The sequence below is a fragment of the Podarcis liolepis genome, assembly GCF_965112155.1.
Source record: "Podarcis liolepis genome assembly, chromosome: 2".
NCBI classification, from domain to species: domain Eukaryota; kingdom Metazoa; phylum Chordata; class Lepidosauria; order Squamata; family Lacertidae; genus Podarcis; species Podarcis liolepis.
The window spans coordinates 45880417-45901956 of record NC_139555.1 but is presented as its reverse complement, the minus strand read 5'-3'; the positions used below and the strand labels follow the sequence as shown (position 1 = coordinate 45901956).

General features: G+C 42.4%; 1 protein-coding gene and 1 long non-coding RNA gene across 5 annotated transcripts; one reads left to right on the top strand and one right to left on the bottom strand.

Annotated features, from left to right (window-relative positions):
* Window positions 1-777: 777 nt before the first annotated feature.
* On the top strand, window positions 778-17673 carry LOC310697053. The gene is made up of 5 exons (XR_014520908.1): window positions 778-852; window positions 970-1141; window positions 7869-7937; window positions 9476-9524; window positions 17256-17673. It is a non-coding gene; the product is annotated as an uncharacterized lncRNA (long non-coding RNA).
* Window positions 2035-21508, bottom strand: HMMR (hyaluronan mediated motility receptor). 4 transcript variants are annotated; one of them, XM_083481990.1, is made up of 19 exons: window positions 20703-20784; window positions 19172-19230; window positions 18946-19044; window positions 17940-18013; window positions 16790-16879; window positions 15165-15353; window positions 13472-13552; window positions 12855-12955; window positions 10555-10626; window positions 9044-9222; window positions 8586-8704; window positions 7970-8142; window positions 7486-7602; window positions 6082-6240; window positions 5396-5542; window positions 5098-5197; window positions 4377-4553; window positions 2791-2953; window positions 2035-2197 (listed from the first exon to the last, which is right to left on the bottom strand). In XM_083481990.1, the coding sequence occupies exons 3-19, from the start codon at window positions 18947-18949 to the stop codon at window positions 2154-2156; spliced, it is 1989 nt and encodes a 662-aa protein (XP_083338116.1). In that variant the 5' UTR covers window positions 18950-19044; window positions 19172-19230; window positions 20703-20784; the 3' UTR covers window positions 2035-2153. The 4 variants fall into 4 exon arrangements, with proteins under 4 accessions (XP_083338116.1, XP_083338114.1, XP_083338113.1 ...); XM_083481988.1 differs by lacking the exon at window positions 19172-19230 and having other exon boundaries at window positions 20703-21508; XM_083481987.1 differs by lacking the exon at window positions 19172-19230 and having other exon boundaries at window positions 7970-8118; window positions 20703-20874.
* Window positions 21509-21540: the final 32 nt, after the last annotated feature.

Below are 21540 nucleotides of genomic sequence, written 5' to 3'. Positions count from 1 at the left end.
GAGACTGTTTTCTTGTACAGCTAGAGCAAGCGCTGCAGTGATGTGCTAATGCAGGAAGCAGTCGTGGAACCAAAGTAGGGCAAATGGATGAGGCACCCAGCCAAGAACTGTGCTCTGCATCAAAATGGGGAAATTGACTTTAAAAATTTGTGGCATGGCATACCATGACAGTGTCTGTTTAAATAAACTTTGTTCCTGATTTTAAAACAATGTAAGAATGGGGCGCTCTGCAAATCGCAGTGAATAAAAGCAGTCAGTGCACAACAAAAGCCTATTTGTGGAATGAGGATGGGTTTTTCATTATTACCCATTTCTGAAGTGATCCTTGGGGGGGGGGGGAGCCAGTACAGTACTTAATTCGTTCTAGAGGTCCGTTCTTAACCTGAAGCACCACTTCAGCTAATGGGGCCTCCCGCTGCTGCCACACTGCCGCCACACAATTTCTGTTCTCATCCTGAAGCAAAGTTCTTAACCCCAGGTAATATTTCTGGGTTAGCTGAGTCTGTAACCTGAAGCGTATGTAACCCAAGGTACCACTGTATAGTAACTTGACTTTTGAAAAGATAAATGTTAGAACTTTGTCTATAATTTTTAGTTCATCTGCTTGTTTGGAAGTTCTTGCAGGGGAGCGCAGCTATTGTATACCCTTGACTGAAGAACAGTACACTCCTATCTGGGATGGTTGTCCTCATCCACCAAGTGTGCAGCTTCAGGAAGGACGTACATGGAGCAGTGAGGGAGGAAGGGTACACCCGCCTAGCCAGCCAGATCAGCCAAATCAACCCTGGTGATCAGTGGGGTGACAGATGTCACAGCCTGATCTCCCTCACATGCCAAGTTAGAGAACCAAGGGCGAGAAATGTAACATACTCTACAGACCTGAACAAGTTAACCAATGGCCAAGACCTCTGTCCGTAGCCCTTTCTCATTTGGAAAAAAGCATGTTTGTTCATTTTTATTTTGTTCCAGGATGGGTGTGAAGTAAGGAGCACCAAGCCTACAAAATTTGCAAGACTGAGTGTCCACGAGTAGAATTAGAGAACTAGAAAAAATGGAGGAAGGGGGGAAAAGAAGAGGGGATTGCTAAATACTCTTCTCTGCAACCACGGAAAGTTGGGAAATCTTTTGGAACAGCGTTAAGGTAAGATAGAGGGTTCCGTATGTAAAGGGGCCTCAGCAAAAAATGGCTTCCCTTTTGTCTTTCCAATGGGAACACCTGCTATATTTCAGTCTTGTGAATAAAAGTAGCCCTTCTGCTTGCAGAATGCAGTCTGGATGCAGCTTCAGAATCACTAGGGCCTTCAGAAAGACCATTCAAGTCAGATTACTGGTAACAAAGTCTATTTCTAAACACAACCTGCACTACAAGAGTGAAGCCTTTCAGGCACTGGGCCCATTTGGTCTCTGGGATGTACCAGATGAGTTTTAAGTGCCTATGGAAGAGCCTTCCTTTAGTGCCCTACCTATTATTTTTCTACACAGAAACTCTAGCTCAATTGCGGCATAGTGCTGAATTGAATATTGAACTCAACAGAAGTAGCTTAATGGGTAACGAAGTTGGTACAAATTCCCCTGCAAAAGCAGAAGAAAATATTCCATTAAGCAGCATTTTATTTCCACGCTTTCAAGCTCAAGAAAAAATTCCAACATCTTAAGTATTACAAAGCACTTTATTTTTTCAAAAAACATAAATTTAAATTGCCAGTGTCTAGATAGTAGCACATTCATAACTGAGCTATTCTAATATAGAATGATAAAACCGAAACGACTGTTTCAATTTCTAAATTGCAGAAAGATACAATACTTGCATAGCCTCTGTTACAGTAAACAAGTGGCACTTGGGATACATAGCCTTGTAGCATTGATTTTTACACAGCAAGCATGACATGTGTTTTTAGAATTTAAACACCTGCAAATATTAGATGCAATGGCACATAAAAATGTCTAATTGGGTCCTACTGCTACCTCAAGTATGTCAGTGCTATGGAAAGTTTCTCTCTAGGCAAAAGAAAAAAAGGACACTGTGAAAGGAGATCTTTAATAGTTGCTTTGTTTTCAAGAGAATTTAAAAGTACATGATTAAAGACACCATGAATTTAAAGGTCAAGACTTGTATTATGTTCACATATGAAGCAGCAACATGTGGGTTTGTTTCATGGTCTGTTCGACAGAAATAAGGCTGGATTTTGTTTGTTACCTATTGTACAGAAAAGACATTGTTAGATACTTGAAAAAGCCTTCTTAGTGACTGCCTGCCTGTGCATGACAGACATGAACAGTTCAGAAATAATGCAGGAAATATTAGGATGGAAATACAGATCACGAAAAATCACAGGACTACTGCTAAATAGCCCTGTGTAAGTCTCTAAGCAAGGGGTGGGGAACTTTTATGGATCTGCAAGCCAGAAATTTCAGGATCCAGCCTCACAGGACTTCAAAAGCACACTTACCACCTAGGCAACAGGTGCATGAAGGAATTTTCTGCGAGGTGGTAGAGATTAAACCTGCTTTGTTTTGCCGACACACTATCAGGAATGCCCTTCTAGGCTTCTGATTGTGCACTGGCAACCATATCTCTGCCTGACCTACATATAATCAGGTGTGGGGCAAGTTTTTGTTATTTGGGTAAGCAATTACTTGCACCTCAGTTCCATTTTTGTTTTACTGTTCATTACTTAATTATAAATGTAAAAGATAATACAAATTAAAGAAATAAGGTTATTGGAGTATTATCAACATCCTTAAAAACACTTGAGAAATTTGAACTGTGGTATATTTATGCAGACTCACTTTCTTTAAAAGGTGTTTTTGGACTGACATTTTCCTTGGCAGAATGCTGAAAAGCTTTAGAAGGATCAAATCGCTTAATGCCTTGAATCGCATTCAGTTGGTCCTCAAGCTCTCCCCGAACTTTCTTTTCCTTTGCTACTTGAGATCGTAGTTTTAATACCTCCTAAAGAACAGAAGACTTCAATGTAAGTTAAACAACAAATTTGGTGACAACATGAAAAGATGTGACTCAAAACCGGTTCAGTTAAACTTGATCCGACTTAATTCCACTCAATCTGAAGGCCTAAAATGCACAACAGCTTAAAAATTAACTCATGGATTGTGTATGTGCAAAAATTTTGATCATAAAAAATCTAGTTTTAATATAATAGGATCATTGGGAAATGATTAGTCCTTGAAGAATGCTCTTCGACTCCCCCGCACTCCCAAAATTGAAATTCCCCCTTTCATTAGGCAGTACAACAGGAAATTCTCCCATACTTTTACCTGCAAATAGCTCCTGGCTGGTCTCACTTTACACTATTGTTGGCTCTGTTTCCACATTACAGTAAGCCATATTAAAATCACAACTCTATTAGCATGCTGATACAGGCTCAAGTTTGTCATGCTGCCTGGCCTTGTGAATTGTTTCTCTCCAAATAAAGTATGAGCAGGAAGCCAAGAACAAACCTTGTTTACTACTACAGTATTGGTTTCCATCTCTGCAAACAAACCATGACCTGGGTTTGAGGCATAAAAAACAACGGGAGCTGAATGAGAACTTTTCAGCACCTAGTCACATTAAATCATGTTTAACGTGACATGTGAACCAGGCAATTGTAAAAATCCATTAGGCTTTATCAGCTTTTAAAGATATCTACATCAAATAAAGCTCTAGTACACATTCAGAATCTTTTGTGGCTATGACTATCAGAAAGCATATGTTCAGCTTTTAAAGGACTAAACTCAATAGGTCTAATTGCCAAAAAATGAGGAATAGCAAAATAAACTCCATCTCTATATATCACATTGTCTTTGTTCCGACAGGCATGTACCTCAAACTTTTTTCAGCACAGACCTTGAAATGGTTGACTCAGAGTTTGGCTGGCTTGTGGTTTCTTTACATCCTTTTCGGCAACACTCCCTGCTGCCCCCAGCCAGGTGCAAAAATAGTCATCTGCATCCTGCCAGTTGACAGGAACTTGTGAAGTAGTCCCCCCCCCCCCAAATGCTATTTTCTTTTAATTCACATTTTTATTTCATCTAATTTTTAACCCACCCCCTTCCCTTCAAACAAGCAAACCTATGGTAGGGCACATTAATCTGAAAAACAGGCAATTCCACTAAAAACCTTAAAAGCATCAGTATAACAGCTACTCCTTACTTATTGTCAGTGGCTCAATATGTCAACAATCTACCTTAAAAAGCCTGACTGGTGCTGAAAACATATGCATTTCTTTGTACCTCATGCCATCTCCCCTCCCCCCACAGTGTTAGGCCATTGCTGGATTTTTTTCCATGGCCCCCATTTTGCATCCAGACTGATGGGTACTTAGCCTCTTGAGTTTGTTTTGCTCCAACTCATAGCAATGTTGCATATCACAAACCTGTTTCAGTTGTGCATTCTCTTCTTTCAGTTTCACGACATGCTTGATTTTCTGCTTCTGATTCTGATGGCCCAACAGCTTGGCATATGCGTCACTCAGTTTGTTCAGTTCTTCTTGGGCGGCACCATTCTCATTCAAAAGGGCATTCTTCTCCGCCTCGTATGCATCAAGTTGTTTCTGAAATGTAACGTTTAATATAAGCTGAACTACAAGCGATCAGCAAAACTCGAGTTGCTTTCAGATGCTGTGTCTTTACTGTATAACCAATTCAATAACGAAACTGCCCATTACCCGCACACACACCCCGGATGAAATCCAACATCAACCCCTCATCTGCTTGAGGGTCCCCAACCCTCCAGAGAAGTTTCTGGAAGGCATAGAGGGCCGTAGAGGGGAAAGGGAACTGCACATGTATGGTCATCACTGAATTTTACCAACAGCTAATAGTGTTTAAGGCAGGGGTAGTCAACCTGGTCTCTCTGGGCGTTTCAGGATTCTAGGTGGGCGGTAGGGGATTCTACGGCACAAGCTGAATCCTCCTTCCATTGAGCACTGGTGGGCCGTAAGGAAATTTTACCATCAAGAAAGATGCATTAGTGGGCAGTAGGTATAAAAATGTTGACTACCCCTGGTTTAAGGCAGTGGCAGCACCTGGAGAGTAGTAAAAATTCCAGAGTTTATTTTGGGGTTTTTTGGAGTATCTAGACTCTTAATGACTAACCTGAAAGGGTTTGACTTTATTAAGCAGGTCTTCATACTGGGTACGCCATGTTTCCAGCCTCTCTCTGCAATCAGCTTCTACCTTTTCAGCAACAGTTCTCCTAAGGAAACAGAATCGTGCAATTCATTTCTAATTTCAGATATCCAATTACCTGATGCAAGGGGAGTCTGCATTTGGGGCATCAAGGAGCCTGCTTTTACACCTACTAGTCTCCTTCCTGGGATCCTTATAAAAGAGGAGCTATGGTAGGATAGGCCAGAAGACAGCACAGTAATATACTCAAAATTGTGAAACTTACCTTTCTATTTCAAGTTGCTTTTTAAAGTATTCACTTTGTTCTTCAAGTTTTGCTTGCAGATTAGCAATTTCCACAGTACTCGATTCTTTGATTCTTTTTATTTCTTTATCTTTTAATGCTACTTTTGTCTGGGCATCCAGAATCATCCTAAGTGGGGAGTGGGTAAAGGGAGGGAGGAGATCTTTTTAAATTCTCCACCTGATGGATGGTCGGCAAAAAAAAAAAAAGAATGAACATATAGATAAATGGCACAAATTGCCATTTATTTATTTTTTGAGAGTCAAGTACTAAAAGTCAGTCAGGAGTCAAGTACTTTGACTAGATCCTCACTTTGTAGGATCAAATATGTTTTGCAATTTACACACTGGTACAATGCGAAGGATTTGCATTTTAAAATTATTATTATACAAATCCTATCCTGTATGCATGCTTTTCTTTGATAGGACCAAGAGACAAGACTGCTTCCCTCAGCTGTTATGTGGGCCTTTGGAGATGAATATGTAGCTTATTCTGTCTAAACCTTTTGACGGGGGGGGGGGGGGGAGACGTTATAATTTATGATCTGTGCTAGTGACGAACAACTCTTTAGCCTAGACAGTCAGAAATCTGGCTGAGCATACACATGTAAATATCAGCCCACTTCACCATCAGGTCTATCAGGTGAAATTTCTTATCGTCGCCCTTACCTTGCATTTTCTTTCTGCGCCAATTCTTTGGCAAGCTGCGCATCTTCCATCTTTTGGGTCACATGCTGAACAGTTTTGCTCATCTCAAGTAATCTGTCCTGCAGGGCCGTTTTCTCTTGTTTGAGGGATGTGATTTCTTGGACCACAAAAGCTTTGTAACTAAGAAGGGTTACAATATTTACATTCCTGCTTGACTTGGACACTGCGCTCAAGCTCTCCTTTGCCATGCCTTACACACCATGCTTTGCCCCACCTCTGGCACTGGTCAACTCACTCTTCCCATTCCTCCTTGCCTACATGTCAACAGCTTAGATAGAGTTGGGGGGGGGATAAACTTCCTTCACTGGTGCAAACTATCCGGACAAGGGTCACGCTGCTTCAGAGCTCTGCACAGCAGAATTCAAGTCACTTGTGTGAATTAAGGTTTTATCAAGGGCTTAAGGCCAATTTCCCCATGTGCCACGCAAAACCCCATCATGCTGCTAGTCAAATAATGCCTTTCATTTTTCTATCCCTCCTACATCAGGGATGGGAAGCCTATAGCCTTCCTGATGTTGTCAGACTCCAACTGCCATCATACCCAATCACTGGGCATGCTACTGGGATATGATGATGGGCATTGAAGTCCCAGCAGCATCTGGAGTGAGCAACCGTTTATCCACTCCTGCCCCCTCCCAAAAGGGAGACTAGCAAGGTTGGTGTCATAGACAGCTATTTAATTACCCACCCACCCTCATTTCAGCAAAGTTAGTTAAATATATTGAACCTTGTAACACAGCAACAAGGTAGTCCATACTCATTTTATGGCATATAAGCAGCAGCAATACAAGGGGGTAGAAGAGGGCAGGGGAAAGGGACTGCCCTGCTTCTGCTACTCCTGGATGCTTTCCTTCCTCCCCAGCACCACCTGCCTTTTGGGAAGGATCCCAAAGAGTGAGTGTGTCTACTACTGTTTAACAACACAAAATCCTTTGTTGCGGAAGCAAGTCAATGCACATGCAAGATGAAGGTGCCTGCAGCAGTTTGCCCTGATAAAACTCTGGAACTGGAGTGGGGGACCTGGAACCCTCTGCAAGTGTTGAGTTCAGATTTGTGTTAATGGGAGATGAAAACTGAAATAAGTAAGAATCATTTGGGGGGGGTGGACACAGAGAGCTATAGAGAGGCCGCACAGAAATACCCACAATTTGCTTTGCCCATCCCATCACCATGTCCTGATTTGGATGTTTTCATGGGCCAAAGGAAAAGGGGAAAGGCCAATATTCTACAGTTCTTAAGACCAGCATCAACCAAAATAAGTCAACTGTGAAAGGGGGAGAGAAGGAGACAGAGGGGAAACACACCATTTACACAAGAGCAGAGAAGAAATGAAAGCATCCACTTACTACCCAAAGACTTACGTACGTTTCAAATTCAGCAACGGCCTCCCCAAGCCTACACAGAGTATTGCTATGCTCTTCTTGCATCTTCACAACAGTACTTCTGCGCAATGAACCTAATTTCTCCAACTCTTCAGTTTTCCTGGGGTGGGGAGTGGTGAGTCAAAAAGTGAACAGCAGTATTTTTTAAGAACAGCCCCCCCAAAGCTTGCCAAAATTGTATGAACCAGTGCCTCCAAGTGCTTGTTTCTGAGTCTAGTGCAACCTTTCCATTTAAGTACCTAGTCCTTTTGAGTTAAAAGCTATGTGCACAAAATGGCTTAGTGCTCTCTCTCTCTCTCTCTCACACACACACACACACACACACAATTTTATCAATATATGTCATGTGATCTTTTTCACCTGCAGCTTGAAAGACTACAGCTCAGGTACAGGTTTGCTCACATCACCTGCCATTTGTGAGAACTATGTCTAAATGTAAGTAGGGAAATCACCATTTCTCTACACACCCTCTCAGTTCTGCTTCCAGCGCTGCTAGCTTCTCAGCTTGGGATTCCTTCACATTTTCCAAGTGTTTCACCACCATCTCAACTTGGTCTTCTTTAGCATGCAATCTCTCCAACTCAGCCATGGTTTCTCTCAATTCTCTTTCCAATCCCTGACGCAAATTAGCAGAAGCCACCTGAAGTAGATTCAACAAATAGCATGTAGCTCGAGTGAACCCATTAATTAGAAAAATCTGCCAAGTTATCCTTCCTTCTGACCATGTTCTGCTTCAACCCAACATTCTCTGCCACTGCTTCCTAATTTAAGAAATGTTATTTTTTGAAACTATTTTTATGAAATTTTGAGACACTACCCCACCACATATTAAATTTCTGGGTAGATATAACACAGCCCAATCTCTCCGTGGCAAATTGGGGTGGCTGATTCAGTAATCTGAGACATAACCCAAAACTATGCCCATTATTCTCCAAAACTGCCAAGAGTGAAATAGGTTAGGAAGCTTCAGATAATGTGAAATAGCAGCACAAAATCTCCAACTGTAGTTGTTTTTTGTCTGCAAATGGTGACTAGCGGGATAAAACTCTTCAGCTTTCTAGACTCCTGCTCAGCTTTATTTACATTATAGGCTTCCTTCTGCTTTTGGCGCTCCTGTTCTTCTTGAATCAGTTTTTCTTTCAGAAGATCTATCTCCGCATTTGCCGTTTTCTCCTTTTCTCCATATTCAATTAAGCATTTCTCTAAAAAAAAAAAAAAAAAAGAATACAAAGTTACACAAAAAACCCTGCTTGGATATAGATACAGCTTTTTAAATTCTAACTGTTCTGCTCTGCCATTTGCAGTTCATTCCTAGATTCCTGCATTTGTGTCTCCAAAGTAAAAGTAACATACAGGAAGAGGTTTGCTTAGCACAATGATTTCCACCACCAATAAAATAAAAATAAATTGCCTCATAATACGGTGCACATCAGTCAAGATTAAACTTGGAGCTGTCGCTGAGAAAATGAGAGCCAGCTGAGGTCTGTTTTGAAAGTAATGTAGGCATATTTGGCCAAAACACACCGTAACTTTATGGTCACCTTTTTGCTGTTCAAGCAACTTGCATCTTTCATGCAGTTCTTCAATTTCTGTAGACAGCGTTGCTTCTTTCGTTTCAAGAGTATTTTGCAATGTGTCAATGTCCTTATTCTTGGCTTCTATTATTGCCTCTAACTGGATGACATCCAGCTTGTATTTATCAACTTGTTCTGAAACATTGCTGTTGGGGAGAAAAAAAGAAACACATGATGTTCTTAGTTTACAGTAGGTTTACTCTGGCAAAAGTTAGATCTCAGCTCAGCAACTTCCCCTAGCTTTGCAATGTAGCGAGTCTTATTTTAGGCCTCTGTGCTGCCAGCAGTCTCTTCTGAGAAATATTCTGAAGTAGTCACATTTTACTACTGCCTGAAGAAGAGATCACAAGGATATCTTGGTAAACCTGCCCTAGTTATTTTTGTTTTGTTTATTTTAAGGTTATATTTAGCATGCTGCTCCTTGATTAGATCTTCATTTCATCTTCAGGTAAGGGCTTGGATCCCATTAACATCCTCAAACTCTCCAAACCAGAAACAGAGGTCACCCAAAGTCCTTTAGAAGTCACAATGCTTGAAACAATTGCTGGGACTGAAATATGCCAAAAGGTTACCCCAAGAGGCCCTTCTGATTTCGTTGCTGTTCCTAAAATGCCCAAAGATGCATTTAGGAGAGGTAATGGCTCTCTTGCAGTTTTAGAAGCTTCTGGCTGATGACTCCTCAACGTATATTATTCCTTCAAGGGGCGAATAAGAGTAGCAGATATCCACAACCTAAACACTCCAGTGTCTAAATGCCTTCCCAAATAAACATAAGCTGGTATGTTAGCCAAAGATATAGGAATATTAGCAAACTGCATTTTCTAGTCTAGCCTTTCCCAAACTGGTACCCTCCAGATGGAATCCAAATCCCATCAAACTTAGCTAGCAATGCCACTGGTCTGAGATAAACAGATGCTGTAGTATAGCAACATCTTGATGACACCTGGCTGGAGAAGACAATCTTAATTAACCATAATCTCTACCCTTCTAAATGATGGATGCACCAGCATCTTGGGTCAGAACAGCTGCCTGCTGGTAGTCTCTTCTTTTCTCAACATTACCATCAATGCTGACTCAAGATTCATCAGTAAGCCAACATGGACACTTGTGGTCCATCCCATCCACAAATGCCAGCTAAAGACTGGGGCACTTCTCCACACCCTGCCTTCACTTACATAGAACAGCAGCAGCCTAGGCAAAAACCCAGCTTTTATCTCAGTTAGCATTTGTGACCCCCACTCTGAGAACCAGCAATGGACTTGTCACCTCTAAAAACGTAGCTTGTGGAAGTTATGGCTTTGGGAACCACTAGCTTCACACTTCAGTTTAACAAGTGCAGACAAATGCACAATTAGGCAAATTCAAATCTTAGGCTTTTTGTAGAAATAAAACGTACAAGGCCAAGTCCCAAGGTTCCTTTACCAGACAGTGCTTGTGTCAAAGCTGTTAAAGTAAGATTGTAAGTATACTTGACTTACGCAAGTTCTGCAACGTATTCCAGGAGATTTTCTAAGTCACATGTCTCTTCAGCTTGCCTTTCACTTGCTGTCCTAAAACAGAATGAAAATGTATGGGAGCACAGCATAGGGTCTTTAGAAACTCGATCAGAAAAAAGTGAGTGTTAAGTTTTCCAAAAGGAATGTTTGTTTCATATTTTAGGGGCCTAAAATATGTAGTTAAGTTTTCAACCGGAAAGTACAAAATAACCAAGAAATGGAAATAAGCAGTTTCTTTCCTAGGGTATACAGAAGATCAGTTACTTAGAATCCTTACCACAGCCCAGGTCGCAGCTGAGCATTACAAAGTTGAAAACCATTGGGAAAAGATGCAGAAGACCAGGTGCATAAAGGCAAATAAGTGTTCCGATTGTAAGAGAAAAATAAGGCACCAATGTCACCTTTCTGAAATGTGGTTTTCCATTTAAAAAATTCTATGGATATATGTTCAATATAATGGCCCATGTTGTCAAATGTTCACCGACAATTTAGACATACAATCTCTATTTCTATCTAAGCCAGTGTTTCCCAAACTTTTTTGGGCAACGGCACACCTGTTTACTGAAAAAAATCTCGCGGCACACCACCATTAAAGCCCCGCCCCGTGACGTCAGCGCACAGCGTCACGCCGGGAGGGACGCACGAAAGTGAAAGTTTTTTCCCTCCCCCTTGCCGGGGAACCTCCAAGCTTTGGGGGTGGGAGGAGGCAGCAGAGCGAGGGACTGAGGGACGGCGGCAACTGAGGCGGCGGCGGCTGTTGTGGTGGTGGCGGCGATAGCGGGCGGAGGAGGGGGCGGCGGCGGGGCTTGAGGAGCCGTCGCCGGGAGTTGCTGCTGCTGTTGTTGCTGCTGCTGCCCGGACATGCCGGCCTCCTCCTCCTCCGCTGTCTCGTGCTCCTCCCTTTTGCACGCGCTGCCCCGCCCCTCGGCACCACCACCGCGGAGCCGCCCCCGGCTCGACGCGGATCCTCGCCGCCGCCGCCTCTCACTGCCCGACTCGCCCGCCTCCCTCCCACGGCACACCAGCCAATGTCTCACGGCACAGTAGTGTGCCGCGGAACACCGGTTGGGAAACACTGATCTAAGCATTATTTTATCAGTATCCAAGGGTACGCAAAGCCATAGCATATAAAACCTACAAACCAACTGAACTGTGGAAAGCAGCAGCGTGGTGCTGCTCATGTTATCACATAATGCTTACAACAAGCAATAGAGGCCACTCAGCAGAGACTCCATCCTCAACCACTACAGGTTAAGACCTGAAAACAATCACTCTGTGTTGGATACTTCTGGACCATTGATATCCCTAAAGTCATCACGTTCCAGCTCTTTTCTTAGCTGTTTCTCTTAAAGGGAAAGGCACTTAAGAGTTCAGGAGTCACAGGAGAAAGCAACGCTAAATACAAGGACAACACCCCTCTTTCTTTCCACTCCCAGCTAAGCCATTGTTATAAACAGAGGTGCTGATTTTGAACAGAAATCCATCTGGGTAGAATAGTGGGGAAGTTTACTGTCCAACATCTGATTTTAATTACTATTGATTAAATGGCTCTCCAGTGAGCAGATGGTCACTTAAGATGTCCAACTAGGACACGCTAGTCAAAAAAAATGTTATGGATACAACAACATGGATACAAATTGCTTGGCCACTCTAAAAGATTCCAACAGAGCATTATTGCTAACTAAGGAGCAAAGTGGAAGGACATTCACTGGAAGGACAGATTGTGAAGCTGAGGCTCCAATACTTTGGCCACCTCATGAGAAGAGAAGACTCCCTGGAAAAGACCCTGATGCTGGGAAAGATGGAGGGCACAAGAAGGGGACGACAGAGGACGAGATGGTTGGACAGTGTTCTCGAAGCTACGAACATGAGTTTGACCAAACTGCGGGAGGCAGTAGAAGATAGGAGTGCCTGGCGTGCTCTGGTCCATGGGGTCACGAAGAGTTGGACAAGACTAAATGACTAAACAACAACAAGGAGCAAAGTAACTGAAGTTGAATGGACTAGTTGAAGGAAACATACTATAGATTGCAAATATATTTCACTGGCCACTCACCTGTACCAAGTCTGAAATATTTGTGTTAAGTAATGCCTCTTTTTTTCTTTAAAAAAAGAGAAGGCCTTAAAAAGTAGCATTTCGGTGTTTCAGAAAGCAGTTTGTCGTAGAAGATGGTTACCGACTCTTACCTTTCAAGACCCTTTACACTTAAAAGGTTAGCCTACTAAAGTACCACAAAGTTTTCAAAAAGGGTTGCTGTTTGACATTTCATGCAGTAACTTACAGTTGCTCTTCCAGCTGTGCTACTTTTTCCTGTGACTGCACCAAGTCTTTTTGAACTTTGTGCAGCTTCATTTCTGTGTCTTCCTGTTTAACGGAGCCTGTCTAAAAACCACACACATAGGCATTACACAAAAGATTAAAACCTTAAAAGATCATCAAATCTTCCCTTATTCAAAATTTTTAAGTTTAGCAGCAATAAGGCAACCAATAAAAGGAACGTAACCTGAGCAATATGAACTCTCCCACTGTTCAATCTCTACATTAGCAATTTTGAACTCTCCCTCACTGATGGATTTATAAAGAAAAACTGTAGTCCTAGCAGATCAACATTGAGGGTGGTATTCAACTACTGCATCCCACCAGGGCAAGGGTTTCTGCTTGCTCAATAATACTGCCCCCCGCCAAATTTGAAGGAATCCCTGAACAATTTTTCTGGGATGTGGTGGTAGTGAAGGGAAGAACATCCTTTTGTGCAAGGAGAAATATTGGCACTAATGGAATGAGACTTAGCATTACATTAGATTTCACCCTCCCTCTCCCCATAAGCCAAGAAATTTAAAGTCTAAATTATACTATGACAGATATGCTTTTAATCCCAGTCTGAGTACTGTAACTCACCTTCTTTGCATTCCTAAGATTCCGCAGCTTCATTACCTCTATCCATAGCCTTGTATTCTTCCGTGTTCCATCTTCATGGAACTTAAGGGGAGAAAGCAGGAGAGAAGGAAAGTTTTCTTCTCAATTTTAGTTCTGATCTTTAGGAATCTTCAGGAGCAACCTAGCTAGAACAAATCCTATCTAGCCAAAATTATCCTTTGTCATTTTAGATTCCAGTGGGAACAAATTGGAATGTGAGCCTACAGAATTGTTCGAGGTTGTTAAAACAAAAGGAGTGTGTGAAGAGCTCTGAAAGGACCTTTCCAAACTGAATCGGTGACAAAAGAGCAAATGAAATTCTATATAAAGATGTAAAAAGTGATGCATGCCAGGACAAAAATATCCTTGATTTCACATGTTTACTCTTGGGTTCTGACATGGCAGTGGCTGCCCAGGAATGAGACCTTGGGGTCATAGTGGATAGTTTGCCGAAGATGTTGACCCAGTGTGTGGCAGCTGTGGGAAAAGGCCACCAAGTTGGCTTTAAAAGAGGATTAGACAAATTCATGGAGGCAAGGCTATCCATGGCTACTAGCCACAGTGGCTCTGCCCCTGTCTCTGAATACCAGGTGCTGAGAATTGCAGGTGGGCAGAGTGCAGTTGCGCTCATGTCCTGCTTGCAGGCTTCCTACAGGCATGTGAGATGGGTCATTGGCCTGAACTAGCAGGATCATCTAATGTAGAATGCCCCAAAAGGTTAATTTAAATAAAGAGAAGGATTTAAAAGGAAGCCCCCTTGCAGTCAATGAAACTTATTCTCATGCCTTGTGTGTTCAGCAGCCTTGCCCAACCTGATGCCCTCCATACTCCCAGCATCCTTGATCACTGGCTAGGCTGCCTGGGACCGATGGAAACTGTAGTCCAACACATCTGGAGAGCATCAAATTGCAGAAGGCTATTGCAGGGCATTACTGCCTCCAGCACGTGCATAAACCCATCCATTGGAAATCAGTGCTTTGAAGTGCGCACAATACATAGTTACTTCTGTGTTCATCTTTTCAATGCCAGTGTAGGGTGCCCTGATTAAAGGGAACTTGCTGCACAAAGCCCTCACATTTTAAAGTGTGTTAAAGGGAAGAATGTCCCATGCTTAAGTTTGTTACTGTCTAAAATCACATTAAGTAGATAGCGAGACAATATAGTCAAACCTCAGTTGTTGAACATAATCCATACCGGAAGCCCATTCAGCTTCCGAAATGTTCAGCAATCGAGGTGCAGCTTCCGGTTGGCTGCAAGAGCCTCCTGCACTCGAGCAGACGGCACGTCGGACAGCTTCCGAAAACCGAAGCATTTATTTCCAGGTTTTTGGCATTTGGGAGCCAAAATGTTCCAAAACGGAGGCATTCGGGAGCCGAGGTTAACTGTATACACCCCAAAATTAGTATTTACTTGGTAAAATAAAGGCATAATTGTAAACAACTTAGCAGGGCCACCAAGAAAGGTGGTGAAAGGATGGACACCATCTCTATTTTTTTAACTACAAAGATTATGACATGTTTGTGAAATTACTGTTCACCCACTGTGCCTTAAGGACAGACCCATTCAAGCACAAAGCTTTGCAGGAGGAAACTACCACCAGAAGATAAGTGCTCATCCTGCCTCTTAAAGAGGGGCCAAACACGACAACAGCTACAAAAACCATAATGATATGTACCTTTGATTTCAGTAATTCATTGGTCCTGATCAACTCCAGCTGCTGCTTTTCCAGAGAAGCAATATTTGCCAAAAGTGAGGTTTTCTCCCTAATTGCAGCAGACAGCTTTGACTCAGACTTTGCAAGATCTTCCTCCAGAGCTTGCAGCCTTTTATCCTGCTGGCCACGTTCTACAATCAGCACCCGAATCTACAGTAATACGCATGAAATTAGCTGAGAAATAGTTCCAGGAAGCAAGTCCCCCCTGCCCCACAATATTGTTTCATTACTAGTTGAAATTCCAAAATGTTCTCGTTATAAGTATCACAGTTGAAGTCCCAGGGCACTTGCAGACTCATTATTTTTGGGTGGGATTCAGTCCAGTGTTAGAAACTGAGAAATGAAAGCTGTAACCTAAATGGCACCTTAAAACTAGGTTGTGGGCGCAACAACAATGTCTGGGCACACTTTTTTATAACAAGAATACAAAGCTGAAAATGAATGAACTGCAGCTAAAATGTTATGTTCATTTTTCACATGGTCTAGTCCTTCCCCTCCCCGCGCCCCTAATATTCTTAAGAGGGTCTCTTCTCCAGTCTTCAGAGAGTAGCTAGAAGTGAGGAGGCAGAAAAAGGTCCTCCTTTCCTTCCACTCTGCAGTTTTGATCTGAAATCTTAGGCACAGTACTGCGCCCAGAGCCCAGAAACTACGAATGTAATTCCCGGTCACAAAATGCCCCTAGAACAATGGGAGTTTTGAAAACTGATTCAGTTGCAATGCCAGCAAATTCAGTTTGCCACAATTACAGCTGTTTGGGAAGGCTTGTGTCACAAACCCACTTCCCTGAATTATCAGACTTTTTGTGGTATAAGGAAGTGGTGGGGAAATGCAGTGGAACTGATGCAATGTCATCAAAGCTCCCTACAAATACATCAGAATGAATGCTCAGTAAAGCAAGCTGTCTGAATGGAACCCCAAGTCACCCACCAGAGCAATAATTCACATGTCAGCTTTTATAAATGATTTCAAAGTAGTTTACAAGTAAGCCAACCATAAATCCAACATCACATATAAACAAAGAACTATCACTGAAACACTCCAGACACCTGTAACATCAATGTCAAAATGGGTTATGTTGTTGAGTTTGATGATAGCCAGGTGACTTAAAGGCCCTTGGGTACTTCCAAGGGGAGTTTCCTATTATGCTGACTAATACACAAATTGATTTGGCCACCCACTTATTTAATCATCACTAGGAAATTTGGGGGGACAGTAGTGACACTGAGGGTAAATGCTGCACTCCAATATATCCAGTGTCTTGGGTCAAATTATGTAATAACATGTCAAATCTTTGGCTCTCCAACAAGCCTGAAGAGGTTTAAGAATTAATTGAGGCCTAATAATAATAACAATAGTTTATTATTATTTATATGCTGCCCATCTGACTGGGTTTCCCCAGCCACTCTGGGCAGCTTCCAACAAATTAAACGCATTAAGCACAGTAAAACATCAAACATTAAAAACTTCCCTATACAGGGCTGCTTTCAGATTCTGCAAGCCTATTCTAAAAGAACCATAGATGCTCACACCAGAAATGCAATAGATTTATTTAAATAAGCTACTAAAAGAAATGGCGGTGCTCATACCTCTTTTTCCAACTCCTTGCATGTTTTCAGGTCTTTTTTGCTGGCCAAATCCTTTCCTGCTTTCATTCCCAAGCTGTTTGGCTTTAAATTCTAGAGGCCAAGAAAAGAAGTTTGTTTCATAAAAGGGCTGAAACCTAAAAACAATTTCCTTTTGATTTCACACACACTTTATGAGCACGGCTTTTCAGAAGAACAAATGCAACTTATCCAGCAGACAGATACACATATACACATACACGTTCCCAATTGCTGGGGGAAAATAATTTCCCAAATTTCTATGCACAAAGAAACTCCTAAAGACAAGTGATCTTTCGGGTTATCTCAGTTTGACAGTTATAACTGGCTTTCAAAAGGACTGCATTTGTAAAGAAAAGAGAAAACTTTAGCAAAATTATCCTGGGTGGGGTGCAGAGTTTTGTGGTGCTTACCTTACTTTTATGGGTGTGTGCCTTTTCTTTCATTCTAGAAATTATCTCACCAATTGTCTGCGCTCTACAGCCTTCATGGGTGCCAATATTTCAATTAAAGTCCAGGGCAGGAGGTTATGAAGCAACTCTTCCCACAGGACTTTCTCAAGTTAGGAAGCTCAGACAGCCAGGGAGGCTGCAAAGGACTGGAAAATCTTTGCTATAAAGTGTGCATATATAACGCTCCACCCTATGCCATCTTGCAACAATAAGGTAAGCTCAAAACCTACATCCATAAAAATTATAGAGAAGTTCTACTGAGTTCCAAGAACAAAGCAGAAACATGGAAGCTGTTATGTACTGAAGTTCTCACCCTGGACCAGCAGGGGGATACTGTAGATAGTTATGCAAATGAAGGATTGAAAGTGACGTTCAGTGATTGGATAGTTTGTATGCAAATGAAGGATTGAAAAGTGACGTTCAGTGATTGGATAGTTTTAGAAAATGGCAACAGTTGCATTGTTCTGGAGCTCTTTATAAGCAGGCTGACTGCTTAGTTCTGTTCCAGCTTACAAATAAAGAGCTGCTTTGGAAGAATCGCTGTGTCGTCTGATATGTTCGCCCACAACTTAACAGAAGCCATTCCCCGGGGAGAAAAAATAATAAAGAAAAGTTAAAGGGCAGATTTTGACACAGCACTAGAAAAATGCCAAGGGAGACACAAGATAGAATATGAATCCTACTTTCGAGTCAAGTTTTCTCGAAGCAGTTGACGAAGGTTTCATACTGGTAACATTCTGCTGAATTCCTGCATCCTCTACGAAAAGAAAAAAATAAGAGAATTTTCACCAGATTCCATTTCCAAATTATTTGTTCAACATCCTTAGATGTTCGGCATCCATAGATAGGAAACACAAGAACAATCCATGAAATGATGCTGGTGGACAAAATGAAATTGAGAACCAAGTGCATTATCCATTCAATGTAACATAGGACCCTGGCAAATCAGGGTTCCACTTGCACAGATATAAACCAATCACCCCTGAATTAGAAGAGGGTGGCAAGGTTGCACTATTGCACTTGTCTGTGTCCCCACATGTGAAATTCCCATCTTGCAGAACCACCCGCAAAAGGTTTATGTTTCAGCCATTTTTAAAAAAGGACTAAGCAGATGTACTTCTATTTCCCAGGTGTCTCACAGAAAACTTTATACCACCATTCCCACATTGTCTAGACATCACAAAACAAACATTGACTATAAGCAAATCTACTTTAGGGCATGGATAAGTGCCACAGCATGAAGTTACAAGGAGAAAGTTGGAAACCAACGTGTACACAAGCACAAGTCGCCCTCGGCATTATTTCACCTTCCATTATTCTTTGTGTGTTTAGAATAGACACCAAAATGAACAAATTTATAATTAAACAAGTAGGAATCCAACAAACAGGAGCTCTAAAGCAGAAGGACAGTAAGTGTTAATGCACATCCATAACAAGCGCAAGTCATAACTCCAGCAAAAGCTCCCAAACCTCTTAGTAGTGTGTATATGAACATACATGAGTGCTGACTGCGCACATGTGAGTCCAGGTACACACACATAACACTACTAGAAGTCATTGACAAACATGGAACATGGTTAAGAATGGAAGATGAGAACAGACTCTTCATGCATGAAGCGCAGCTCTGAAGCTTGTTAAAGAAGCATCCAGCAAGCATTTGCCAGTCCAGCTTTTCCACGATTTCATTACCCATATGCTCTTTGAATCGTTGGGACTTGTCAAAAGACACAGGTCCTTTTGATGGATCTGAAGTTTTGACATCATAAGCGCCTGGTGATGGGGCACAAGCTAGATAAGGTGGGAAGAAGGATGAACATTCAGCAAAAATCAAAGCCCTAATTACAAGACCCCCATTTTTTAAAAAAATACTTTTTGGATAGCCAACTGTTGCAGAAAAAGCTGAATTAATCCTTACTGCAGTGTTTGCATTCATTACATTGTGCACTGGGGTTCTTTCACCTCCTTTTCATATTTCTGTTGAGGAAGGGGACATATTTTGATAATCTCTGAATTCCTGATAAAATAGTCACAAGATGAAAGGGTAGAAATGACCCAATTCAAGGGACACTACAAACTTTAGTCTGCACCAACTAAGTCAATAACAATGATCGTGAATGCATTATCAGGGCCCATTGAGAAATGATACATATATTATACAATGTAACCATTTGCAATATTTTTATAACTTGAAAAGAAAAAAAAAACTCCAGCCATTTCCTGGTGCCTTAAGAATTGCTTTAAAAGTCCATTTTAAAATTAGGGCCAGTCCTACTATAAGCTAGAGAAAAACAAAGGAAGGGAGCAGTGGTGATGTGTTGGAGGACTAAACTATGTGCACAAGGCCTGTCCGGCCCACGTAAGTAAGGCCCACTGCCTTTAGGTGCAGTGAATGACCCTGTACCATCACCAATGTTTATTATTATTATTATTGGGTTTTATAAACAAAAATAATGTTGTACAAATAAGTATACCAAGTTTTCTCATCTCATTTGTACAGTGGTACCTTGGGTTACAGACACTTCAGGTTACAGACTCCACTAACCCAAAAATAGTACCTCGGGTTAAGGACTTTGCTCAGGATGAGAACAGAAATCGCGCGGCGGCAGCAGGAGGCCCCTAAAGTGGTACCTCAGGTTAAGAACAGACCTCCAGAACAAATTAAGTTCTTAACCCGAGGTACCACTGTATATTTTTTTTAAGAAAGCATAATAAATGTGGAGTAATATCTACAACATATGGTTCATTTTTAGTGGTCAGTGTATGAGTTCTTGGTTCATGAATTGCTTTAAATAACTAAAAAAAAAAAAATTCCAGTAGCAACTTAGAGACCAACTAAGTTTGTTATTGTTATCTTTCGTGTGTATGCACACGAAAGCTTATACCAAGAACAAACTTAGTTGGTCTCTAAGGTGCTACTGGACAATTTTTTATATATTTCGACTGCATCAGACCAACATGACTACCTACCTGAATTTAAATAACTAGGAAGAAAAGAGGGGGAGGGGAATGGTAAGTGGGGTCGTGTCGTGATTCTTCTATTCTCCTACTTACCATCACCAATGTTTAAGATTAAGAACATTTATACATGGAATGGGAGGCAGGAGCAGTGTCTTGCCCTTTGCCTCGGGAAGCAAAGCATCTTGAGCCGGTCATACTAGACTACAAACAGGTTGGTACCCAAGTGAGACTGGGCTTTGGACAAGAGAAGGCCAAACACCGCCTTCAGTGGGGAAGGGGCACAGAATTAAGTGGAGCTTCCATGTTCAGAGGCAGTGTGCCTTAGAGAAACGGGGACAAAAAGAGGTGGGGGGGGGGAGGACTGGGTGGTGGACTAGACGGGCTCTCAGCAAAGCCCTGGGTAGATACTCCCCGCTGCTTATTCACCCTCTGCGCTCTTAGGAGACGCAACCGAGCGCCCCTTCCCCACCTCCCGGCCCTTTACTCACTTGGTGCCTCATTGAAGCGCCTGAGAGGAGCCTTCGGGAACGACATGGCGAAAAGCAGCGTCCGGCCAGCCTGCAGCGAGCAGAACGAATTCAAAAAACCGCGGCGCCCCACCTCCCGCGTCATATGAACTCAAGGCAGCCAATCAGGAACGAGCGCCGCCGGCAAAGAGGCTGCCGCTGGGAGGAGGAGTTAGCGGGACGGAGGCGGGGCAGGCGAGGGGGCAACGCAGAGCTGGAAAGGTGAGGAGAAGCACCAGAGCAGTCGCAAAGCGGGACGGCTCAGAAGCCAGTCCCCTGGCCTTCCTCCCAGGAAGGCGGGCCAAGGGCGACGCAGACTCATTTAACGGCTTCGCTCTGCGTAAACGGCTCTGACGTGGAAATCTATATACGGTCTGGGAGGCGTCAGCATACGAATTCATCGCATTGTGTTAAGGTCTCCGTGCACAGGGAAAACTCTTCCTGTATTCCACCCGTTTTCGTTGTAATAGTCTGGTTTTAACGCGCGTGCTCCTCTTGAACTGTAGGCGACAGGTGTAGTTTACTGATCCAGTTGCGGGTATCCTAAGCGCCTTTCTTTCTGAGCGCCTCCAGCGGGATGCATCCGCGCATCGTCCGGGGACGCATCCTGAGTAGCGAGCGCATTCCACAAACGAACACATTGTGCATTTCAAATCAACGACAAGAAGCCTTTCCAAACCTGAGTGGCTGGCTGGGGTTAGGTACAAGTTTATATTCTCCGAGATGTCCGCCTTTCCTTATTTGTAGAACATTTTTTTTAAAAAAAAAAAGACTGCTCTTATTTTTTTCTAGCTCTATGGGCAGTGAAAAGCTGGCGGAA

Coding starts and splice junctions, on each gene's coding strand:
- HMMR (XM_083481988.1), bottom strand. CDS start 20,826: ATGACGCGGGAGGTGGGGCGCCGCGGTTTTTTGAATTCGTTCTGCTCG. Junction 16,880..17,939: donor CGAGAAAACTTGACTCGAAA/GTAGGATTCATA, acceptor CTTGGCCTCTAG/AATTTAAAGCCAAACAGCTT. Junction 2,954..4,376: donor AGAATGCACAACTGAAACAG/GTTTGTGATATG, acceptor TCTGTTCTTTAG/GAGGTATTAAAACTACGATC.